Source organism: Syngnathus leptorhynchus, chromosome 15 (genome assembly GCF_054491065.1).
Source record: "Syngnathus leptorhynchus isolate UIUO chromosome 15, UIUO_Slep, whole genome shotgun sequence".
In the NCBI taxonomy this organism is placed as follows: domain Eukaryota; kingdom Metazoa; phylum Chordata; class Actinopteri; order Syngnathiformes; family Syngnathidae; genus Syngnathus; species Syngnathus leptorhynchus.
Genome location: NC_141209.1, coordinates 4,148,593 through 4,158,686, shown reverse-complemented (window position 1 = coordinate 4,158,686; position 10,094 = coordinate 4,148,593). Strand labels below are relative to the sequence as shown.

Sequence of the window (10,094 nt, the reverse complement as noted above, 5' to 3'; positions counted from 1 at the left end):
CTCGTTTTTTATCGTTAATTGTGTACATTTAATTTTTATCATTTTTTATGTACTTTAAACTCAAGTTTAGATCCACTTTTTCTAGATTACACAAATTGTTTGAGCATTAGACTGCCTTTGTATTGTTTTATTGCATAAATAGTAACAAAGCAAAACACAAAGGGAAAATCTGTTAAAAGCTGTACAGAACACCAATGAATAAAATTTAATTTCCTGAATTTACATTATCAGTGTGGTCTGTGGTATTAAATGTTTATGTGCAATTGTAATTGGATGAATATGTGTGTGTGATGGTTAATTTTAAATAAGGACTCCTAGGGTGTAAAATGGAAGAACTAAAATACAATACAGGAAAAACTCAAATCAAAACAATAGAACCCTGAGTCAAAAACTGTTGAATACATAATTTACAAAAAGTCAATGCACTGCATTATAATGCAATTTCTCGCAATGTGCAAATCTGCTTTCATCACTCAAGTCATTGCAGCAGATTCATGAGAGTAAATATGTAACCAGATATATGTTGCTATGATTTTGGCTTTCATTAATGAGCTTTCAGATTTGTAACAACATTTTTGTTTTGCCGTTAATAAAAACCTTTAACACAACAGTGAAATATTTTCTCAACTTTTCCTCCTGCAGACTCCAAACCTACCATCTCCACCAATTATGTATTAGTAATTATTTTTTAAATGACTTTGCTCACTCCTCCTCGGGGAACTTAAATTTAGCATAAACAATGAGCATGACCACTGACATGACGATGCACAGCGTGCCGATGACCAGGTAGGCGATACCCAGGAACTCATTCTTGCCCCCCATCCATGACACGTTGCTGAAGACCACCCTCTTCCTGCCGCTGAAGCTCAGCACAGGATAATCTGGGAGGGGGAGGAAGGTTAAGGAGATACAACAGTGGGGTACAAATTGAAAATAGAACCTTGCCCAACCAGTCAAGCAGGTTGGGCTGACCCGCTTGATACTATGTGACCTCATCACTCATGTTTTGTTTTTGTGTGTATCAAACACATAACCCTTGGACAACAATTCCTTTTTTTCCCCCACACGGACAAGGATACTGTAAGAGATATCGAGAGAATAATTTCCTGCTGGCAGGCCATCGGCGTAGTCGCCCTCTGTGATCCGCCGGTAGAGTTTGCGGAAGTCCGGCAGCGCGGCCGTTCGCATCCACACCAGGAAATCTTGATTGCTGAAGCCGTTATTGGTCGGGTCCGAGGTGTCCAGCTCATAAGCCGGTCTGGGCCAAAACGGCGGCATCACCGTGCCTGTAAAAAATACAATTAATAATGATCTGAAGACACAACGGGGGAACACGGAACGAACCATTAAATGCGTTCCTCAGGGGTGTGACAGTGGGGTTCCTGAATTTGATATTGTAATCAGTCCACCAAGCGATCCCTTTGCCATCCAAGGGAACCTCCTGCCGTTGGCCGTTTATGTTCTGAAACAGCCTGAATGTGTCTACAAAGAACCAAATAAAAATGTGAATGAATAAAAAATCTTTGTATGCGGAATAAAGCGCACGTACCGTTAAACATGCTGTTTGCAATCGAGCCACAAGGCACAATGGGTCGGTTGCCGCCGCCAAATCGGTAGGGCTCGCATTGATCAAAGGGTTCCTTCAGAAAAGAAAAACAAGCCCCAAATGCTTATTAGAAAACATCATATCATAAACCAAAGTGAAAAAAAAGAAAATGATTTTCGCTATGTGTCGAATATCGTTGAACTATCGGTGATGGGTTTTAACTAACCTTGAAGTAGGACAAGTCTCCATAAAGTTGGCCATCATCTCTGGAGACGCCGTACCTTCTGTAGTTCTGGAAATAGTTGGACAAGCCATAATAAAAGAACACCGGCCCCTATCAGAGACAACATAAAAGAAAAAATATTAAACGCATTTAAAGTACGAGCACTGTTCAATAGCATTTGGACAGTTTATATGCTAACATAAAACGATTTATCCTAATTTTTGTTTCGCAAAACTTTGCATTTGAACAACGGGTGTGTAGACTTTTTAGATCTACTGTATATTTGTCCACGGCACCTCAATTAAGCGGTCGATGGCAAACTGTAGCGTGCAAACACAGTCCCTCACGGCAGGGTCCGAACACCTAAAGCATGGAGAGTTCTGTTCCATGCCCGTGTAGTCAATCTGCAGGAGAAAGAGAAAACTATCATTTTCTAAACTTATGATGCTTAAAAAAAAAAGACACCGGGAGAGTCATTTCTTGCCAAAAATGTATACGAGTCTCTTACCTCCAGGACTTGGATGCTTCGCGAGGTGATCAAGAGGGCAACGCCGATGCCGATGAAGGCCAGACCGATGAGGACAAACCCAGGGATGATGATTCCGGCGGAGAGCATGGGCTGCCAGGCTGGGAGCCTCTGCTGCGTAAAGGCAGTGTTGTCAGGCCGGTTGACCAACTCATTTTCTTCCTTTACCATTCTTTCACCTCTGTGGAGCAAAGTGTTGGTCAGATTCCTATAGATATCTTACACCAGGTGTGTTTAGAAGTTGTCACAGTCCCACTTTTAACTTTTATGTCTTGTTTCATTGACTTTTTACATTGTTTTGCTAACTGAGGAACTGCAACACAACGACTTCTACTTCCTGTAACATGAGGGGACTACAATTTAATTAAATCCCAGAGACAATAATCATTTTAGCAGGAATTGAACATGCATAAATAACTATGAGCAATCTAATAGCAATTTTAGCGTTTACTTACACAATTAGCGACTCAAACCACGACTTATTTGGTAGGCCTGCGACGCACAGCAAGCGGCTCACCTTTACCTGTCTTCTTCCTGCTTTTTTTTCCAGACCCGCCCATTGTTATTTTACCGTTATGACGTCAGACATGGAGGCGTCAACACGGACAGACCTGAGATCAGTCAGAATATGTAAAATAAAATAAAAATGGGCAAACTATTCTTTTGGTGTGTCACAAAAGAAAATGATCTGTATCAATTTTGAATATCTACTGCTATGAACCTTAAAGCTAGTAAAACGTGATTGATTTTAAAATTAATTTTTACTAAAATTAATCATCAAAGCAATTTGATTGTTTTGATGATGAATTATTTTGTGTTTTTTATGTTTGTTTATGTTTCATGTTAATTGTATGTAATACGGAATAAATAACGTTTCTTTCAGCTTGCACACATAGGAGCGTTTCCGGTTTTGGTTTTGACTGATAGATATTTTAGCCAATCAGATGAATGCAAACGTTCTCGCAAACCGTTGGACAAGCCATTCACCATCGAGGTTTTTTTCATAGCAGCTCTGTGCAGTCTTTGTGTTGACATCTGCTGGGGATTGTGAGGTAATATTTATATTTATGAAAATTAACCCGTGCATTTTTCTCAATTAATGCTAATGTGTCACTGGTAATGTTCCTTAAAATTTAACATAATATTATTTGCACAGTTTTTCTCTCCCTGCAAATCGCACCTGTCGTTATGTGAATGCTAGCCGAGGCTCATTGTTAGCAGCTAATGTAGCGTGCTAATCATTTGGAAAACAAAAAACGTGAAGATTTTTCCTTGATGATCTTTGAGAAACAAAGTGAACGTTTGAAATCCACTTGGTTTTACTAAGACATGATTTGGTCGTGAATGTTTTATTAATATGCTATTGAAGATCAGTGTGACCAAAAATGTCCTTTTCGTAGCCCACGAACGTAGTGAACGCAGTGATCGTTAGCAAGCCTGTGTTCGCAATGAACGGTAGCAGTGTTTCAATCGTTAGTCTTAAAAAAAACAAAACATCTAATTCGTCTGATTCTGCAACTGAACCAAGTTATTGTTTTGTGAAAAGCCACCTATATTCATAACACAATTATTCTGGTTCTGTCTCATCTCTTTAGTGTTTGAATGGATATAACCAGGTGCACGGAGAAATGGGTAAACAAGACAATGTTATTGTACCACAGAGCATCCTTTTTTTTTTCTCTCTCATAAAAAACATGACATCCACGCACGATTAACGCCACTTAATTCATCCAGCCTTTTTTGACGTGGGGGCACAGTTTTCTGGTTTGTTAATATGTCGTAACACAAGACTTAACAGGATTTGAAGAGTACTTATAAGCATCCATTCATGATCTGGAATATACCTCGAGCACTGGTGTGTTTATTAATTTTTTTCAGCAGATCACAGAGTCACAAGTTGTCATCTTCATTTTTGTTTTACGGTACAGTGAACCCTCACCAAGGCGAGTAGTAAAACATTTAGTCATAGATGACCCAGCCTTGACTCTTGACAGTTTACGACTAATTATAGTACAGCGAATCCGTCAACAAATAGTGTTCAGGTCAACAGAAAATCACAAATGGCCGAGGGTTCAGTGTACAACCACTATTATGCATTTTAACATTACAAATTGAACCTTTAATACTTCAGTTTATCTTTCCCCAGGAGAGGCCTCCAACCTCCTCCATCATGTTGACAAGTAAGAAATCAGATGCCGGGTCGTCGTCGTCCTCCTCTTCATCTTCGGCGGGTGCAGCAGGAGGCGACAGGGCCCAAGGCTCTGATGCGCAGTCGGCAGCTTCCATCTCAGCTGCGGGTCCTACAGACATAAAGAAGAAGGAGAGATCGTCCCCAAGCAGTGAGTCGGGAGGAGCCCCTCTGCCTCAACAGGGGGCGGGAGGTCCCGGCGCGCTGGACCCGGACTCGGCTGAAGTCCGCAGGACGAGTCGACGCAAGCGACAAAAGGTAAACATTTTAGAATTTTAGCGGAGGGCGCTGTCGGCGGCAAAATCAAAATGGCTGTTGGTTGTTGTAGAAATGTGGGTTTTAATGATGCTTTTATTGTGCCTACCGTTGCAGGTGGAGTACCGCGAGATGGACGAGAGTCTGGCCAATCTGTCTGAGGACGAATATTACTCTGAGGAGGAGAGGAACGCCAAGGCGGAGAAAGAACGTAAACAGGTCATCCCGCCGCCGGCCCCTCCGCCAGAAGAGGAGAATGACAGTGAACCTGAGGAACCATCTGGTGAGCCTCTGCTCCACCTAAGTGTTGCTGTCGTTATTTTTTTTTTTTGGAAACGATAAGCATTAACGGACTATGTCCATAATCAGGTGTGGAAGGCGCTGCTTTTCAGAGTCGCCTACCCCATGACCGCATGACATCCCAGGAGGCCGCGTGCTTTCCTGACATCATCAGCGGGCCCCAGCAGACTCAGAAGGTCTTCCTCTACATCCGGAACCGAACAGTAAGTGCACACACACACACACACACACCTGAGTGACCTCATCTTCCAAATCCTCGACGTCACTCCTTCGTTGATTGAACCCGCCCTACTAGCTTCAATTGTGGCTGGACAACCCAAAGATCCAGCTGACTTTTGAGACCACCGCACAGCAGCTTGAAGCTCCCTACAACAGTAAGAGACTTTAAATCATAGTCAGCAAAATTTCCCCTTGTGATTTAATGTTCTTGGTTCGCTCTCAGGTGACGCCGTGCTGGTCCACAGGATACACAGCTACCTCGAAAGACACGGCCTCATCAACTTTGGCATTTATAAGAGGGTCAAGCCTTTACCCAGTGAGTTGACTTGTGGCGTCAAGTAAACAAGTCTTCTGCTATGTTTGAAATGTTAGACAAAAAAAAAAAATGCTGACGTGCTTTGTTACAGCCAAGAAGACCGGAAAGGTAATTGTAATCGGTGGAGGCGTGTCCGGCCTGGCTGCAGCCCGCCAACTGCAGAGCTTTGGGATGGATGTCACCGTATTAGAAGCCAGGGTATGCATGCTACCCGATCCTCAAGTCCGATTGTTGCAATGTCTTGATTTTCTTTTGACTCTTATTCGTAGGACCGTGTTGGAGGCAGGGTGGCAACATTTAGGAAGGGCAACTATGTGGCAGATCTAGGTGCCATGGTGGTGACAGGCCTTGGTATGTGCAGAATGACTCAACCATTTTTCCTTATTTTGATCAACCGCTAGGGGGTGCTGTTGTCTATAAATATTCCTTCCGTTTGGTCTGTTCAGGAGGGAATCCCATGGCCGTGGTCAGCAAGCAGGTTAACATGGAGCTGGCTAAGATTAAACAGAAGTGTCCGCTGTATGAAGCCAATGGACAGGCTGTGAGTACGACCAGCGTGAGAAACATAGCATAATGTTCTTTCGTCATACGGCGCACACTGCCAAGCTTTGAACGTCAACAATTTATTAGAATTGAGACAAAGATCTAGATTTTGAAGTCGTATCATTATTATTATTGTTGACTGAATATGTTCTCTCTCTCCTCCCCCCACCCCTCTCTTGTTTCGCCAACCGCTGAACAACTAAAGGGTGAACGGTGCACGAGTGTATGTATTGGTTTACTTACATCATCCGATTTCTTCTTTCATGTGCTGACTGTCATTGTGGAAGCGACAGCATTTCCCCTTCTCACTTTGCCAGGCTTCTCCTGTTAAGAATGGGATAAGCCTTTTATTAGCCCACACAGTTGGGGGAATTCCAGTTTGGCAGCGGATGATTGCACACGGGAATAATATCCAAGATTTCAAAATATATATATATGTGCATTGTGACAGTGCGGAGATATGAAACTACCTCCTGCTTATGTGTAAATATTTTAAAGATCTTTTTTTTTTTTTTCCAGGTACCCAAAGAAAAAGACGAGATGGTGGAGCAAGAGTTCAACAGATTGTTGGAGGCCACCTCCTTCCTCAGCCACCAGCTGGACTTTAACTTTCTCAACAACAAGCCCGTCTCGCTGGGACAAGCCTTGGAGGTGGTTATACAGTAAGTACAGCGCACATATTTAATATGGCAAACTCCTAAGTCCACGCCACACATAATTGGAGTTTGCCTTGTGTAGGTTGCAGGAGAAGCACGTAAAAGATGAACAGATAGAACACTGGAACAAGATTGTAAAGACACAAGAAGAGCTCAGAGATCTGCTCAATAAGGTGAACAACTTGAATGATTTTTTTTTTAAATTGGGATTTAAATTGCGACGCTTAGCCTGTTTTTCTCCTGGCCCAGATGGTGTCCACCAAGGAGCGAGTGAAGGAGCTCCATCAACAGTTCAAAGAGGCCAGCGACGTCAAACCGCCCCGGGATATCACCGCCGAGTTCCTGGTGAAGAGCAAACACAGAGACTTGACGTCACTCTGCAAAGTAAGTATAAAAAAAACAAAACCGAAAGCCTCCCGAGTCGTGAGCCCGTGGGAATTTTCATCCACTGCTGAAAAACAGCGACGCCAATGGATTCCTAAGCGACATTTGAACTCAAAACGTCTGGAGCGAGGCTTCAATTACAATGTTCCGGTCAAAGAAGGAGCACTCGCGTTAAAGAATAAGACTCTTTCCAAAGCGGGCGCTGCGGCTTTACGTTACATACTGTCTGCTGCTACTTTGAGGCGTAATTAGATTTCCTAAAGATTATAATTGGGAGCAAGGGATATTTTACGCATGGCCCGGCCCGGAATCTTTTAATATAGAACTATCTAGCTAAACCAGACAGGCTATGTTTAAGTGGTTTAATGCCTCGGCGAGATGTATTATTAGCACGGGCGTTTGGATTTTTTTTTTTTTGGGAAGGGGGGAGCAGATAAATCACCTTTGTTTTTGAAAGAAGTCCTTTATTTTAGTGTCTTCAGTAAGACTTGTGTGCGTGGAATTTGCACCAACTGGCTAAAGAGGTCCAAACTTTGTACAGGAGTACGACGAGTTGCAGGAGATGCAGGGGAAGTTGGAGGAGAAGCTCCAGGAACTTGAAGCCAACCCACCCAGGTATGATCAAACAGGTCGAGCCGTATTAGCGCAGTACTGACGAGCTGAGAGGAGTTGCGAAATCCAATTTTTTTTCTTCTTTCGTGTCCGCAGCGACGTCTACCTGTCCTCCAGAGACCGCCAAATACTAGACTGGCACTTTGCCAACTTGGAGTTTGCCAACGCCACACCCCTCTCTACCCTCTCTCTCAAACACTGGGATCAGGTAGGCCGCGTTTTGGTTTCCCATACGACAAAATGTCCCTACAGCTTTGCTCCAATGCGATTTCCTCCGCAGGATGACGACTTTGAATTCACCGGCAGCCACCTGACCGTGAGGAACGGTTACTCGTGCGTGCCCGTGGCTCTAGCCGAAGGTTTGGACATTAAACTCAACACAGCGGTGCGGCAGGTTCGATACACGGCCTCAGGTAAGTCCCTGCCGTCCGCCGTTATAGAGGAAAATGAAGTGATTTGACGCCCCTTCCCCTTTCTCCAGGCTGCGAGGTTATCGCCGTCAACACCCGCTCCGCGACGCAGACGTTCATCTACAAATGTGACGCGGTGCTGTGCACGCTGCCCCTCGGCGTGCTCAAGCAGCAGCCGCCCGCCGTGCAGTTTGTGCCGCCGCTGCCCGAGTGGAAGACCTCCGCCATACAGAGGATGGGCTTTGGAAACCTCAACAAGGTCTTTCCTCAAAATCATTTTCAAAAGTCATTTTTGCGACACCCGGAACCAGCGTACTTGATTAGCATCGACCGATGACCTTGGATGACCACAAAAAAAAAAAAAAAACTGTCGATAACTTGCTATCATGATTACTGTTCTTATCATTCCATTTTGTTTTTCAATGACTCATTGGCATAGGCGTGTACACGATGGTGTAAGTACACTCACCACTCGGCGCTTTCGTGTCCTCTCTTCTGCCGCAGTGTATTATTACGCAATGTGCTGCAACATCCCCTGTCTTCAGCAGGGGGCGCTCAATCGAAGCCAACTTTCTTCACGCTCCCCTAATGGTTTGTCCTTTCGTCTTTTTCAGGTGGTGCTGTGTTTCGACAGAGTGTTCTGGGACCCCAGCGTCAACCTGTTCGGCCACGTGGGCTCCACCACGGCCAGTCGGGGCGAGCTCTTTCTTTTCTGGAACCTCTACAAAGGTGACCCCGTCCCTCACAATCCTCCTCGCTGCACGTAATTCAAAATTATAGGAATCTAGGAGGCTGACAAAATAAATATCGAAGTCATTATCAGCACTACTTGGTTGCATAATACTTAAAAGTTCCCACCATGTGACTCAGCACCCATCTTGCTGGCTCTGATGGCGGGCGAGGCGGCCGGCATTATGGAAAACATCAGTGACGACGTCATCGTGGGACGTTGCCTCGCCATCCTCAAGGGCATCTTCGGCAGCAGTGCCGTGCCTCAGGTAAACCACCTGCCACTCTCGCGTCGATCCGAAGGCTCCCACGTCCCTAACCTTGCCTGTTGCTGTGGCAGCCAAAGGAGACGGTGGTGACGCGTTGGCGTGCCGACCCCTGGGCGCGGGGTTCCTACTCTTACGTGGCGGCCGGTTCCTCGGGGAATGACTACGACCTGATGGCGCAGCCCATCACGCCAGGTCCTGCCATCCCAGGAGCATCTCAGGTGAGCTTACGTCTACATACGCAACAGACACTTATACAGCGTTCTTTAAAAATATATCTTATTCTTCCTCATCACAGCCCGTACCAAGACTCTTTTTCGCCGGCGAACACACCATCAGGAACTACCCAGCCACGGTACACGGCGCCCTCCTCAGCGGCCTCCGCGAGGCCGGACGCATCGCCGACCAGTTCCTCGGCGCCATGTACACGCTCCCCAGGCAGGCCACGCCCACCACCGCCAGCAACCCACCTCAGGCTCAGCCTGCCGCCGCCAGCGTTTGAAACTTTCCTCCAGTGACTTACAAAGACTTTTTTTTTTCCCCCCCTAACCTCCCTCCCCGTGAATGTGAGCCGTCGTCAACATTCCAAATGAAAAGCGGCCCGGATGATGAAAAGAGACTTGGGGAGGGGGAACGTCTTCAATCTTGAAACACGGTCTCGACTTCATTTGTTGATACATGTGAACTCGCCGCACTAAAAACAATATTCTGGTTTGGTATTTTGTTATGGAGTTGTAACAGTTTTTCAAATGTGAACATAATGCTTCAATTCTGTTTTTTTTTTTTTTCAACATAGTATACAGTAACTTCATATTTAAAATAAAAATGTCTAAAATAAATATAGTAGTATAAATTTGTGATGTATTTTTATTTATATGTATATATATATATATATATATTATAATTTATTCATTTATTTTA

The 10,094-nt window shown here is 44.6% G+C and overlaps 2 protein-coding genes across 7 annotated transcripts; one reads left to right on the top strand and one right to left on the bottom strand.

Annotated features, from left to right (window-relative positions):
* Nucleotides 1-112: 112 nt before the first annotated feature.
* tmem30b (transmembrane protein 30B) lies at nt 113-2,876 on the bottom strand. Its single transcript, XM_085931597.1, has 8 exons — nt 2,751-2,876; nt 2,278-2,476; nt 2,066-2,173; nt 1,773-1,880; nt 1,550-1,640; nt 1,345-1,482; nt 1,080-1,286; nt 113-881 (listed from the first exon to the last, which is right to left on the bottom strand). Exons 2-8 carry the CDS (start codon nt 2,464-2,466, stop codon nt 703-705), a joined length of 1,020 nt encoding a protein of 339 aa, XP_085787723.1. The 5' UTR covers nt 2,467-2,476; nt 2,751-2,876; the 3' UTR covers nt 113-702.
* A 371-nt stretch (nt 2,877-3,247) lies between these two features.
* Nucleotides 3,248-10,026, top strand: kdm1a (lysine (K)-specific demethylase 1a). 6 transcript variants are annotated; one of them, XM_085932579.1, is made up of 22 exons: nt 3,248-3,347; nt 3,891-3,927; nt 4,442-4,741; nt 4,856-5,021; nt 5,108-5,241; nt 5,334-5,412; nt 5,481-5,573; nt 5,665-5,771; nt 5,843-5,924; nt 6,020-6,114; nt 6,322-6,339; nt 6,636-6,778; nt 6,855-6,945; nt 7,022-7,156; nt 7,698-7,771; nt 7,865-7,976; nt 8,049-8,181; nt 8,250-8,437; nt 8,793-8,907; nt 9,049-9,176; nt 9,248-9,394; nt 9,472-10,026. In XM_085932579.1, the coding sequence occupies exons 2-22, from the start codon at nt 3,898-3,900 to the stop codon at nt 9,673-9,675; spliced, it is 2,574 nt and encodes an 857-aa protein (XP_085788705.1). In that variant the 5' UTR covers nt 3,248-3,347; nt 3,891-3,897; the 3' UTR covers nt 9,676-10,026. The 6 variants fall into 6 exon arrangements, with proteins under 6 accessions (XP_085788705.1, XP_085788702.1, XP_085788703.1 ...); XM_085932576.1 differs by having other exon boundaries at nt 5,334-5,414; nt 5,471-5,573; XM_085932577.1 differs by having other exon boundaries at nt 4,853-5,021; nt 5,117-5,241; nt 5,334-5,414; nt 5,471-5,573.
* Nucleotides 10,027-10,094: the final 68 nt, after the last annotated feature.

Excerpts from the sequence above, each read along its gene's own strand:
- tmem30b (XM_085931597.1), bottom strand. The coding sequence starts at position 2,466 with ATGGTAAAGGAAGAAAATGAGTTGGTCAACCGGCCTGACAACACTGCC. Across the intron at positions 1,881-2,065 it reads CCATCGACCGCTTAATTGAG|GGGCCGGTGTTCTTTTATTA; the intron begins GTGCCGTGGACA and ends TGTCTCTGATAG. Across the intron at positions 1,483-1,549 it reads TGCAAACAGCATGTTTAACG|ACACATTCAGGCTGTTTCAG; the intron begins GTACGTGCGCTT and ends GGTTCTTTGTAG.
- kdm1a (XM_085932575.1), top strand. The coding sequence starts at position 3,898 with ATGGATATAACCAGGTGCACGGAGAAATGG. Across the intron at positions 7,977-8,048 it reads CTCTCAAACACTGGGATCAG|GATGACGACTTTGAATTCAC; the intron begins GTAGGCCGCGTT and ends TTTCCTCCGCAG. Across the intron at positions 8,908-9,048 it reads TTTCTGGAACCTCTACAAAG|CACCCATCTTGCTGGCTCTG; the intron begins GTGACCCCGTCC and ends CATGTGACTCAG.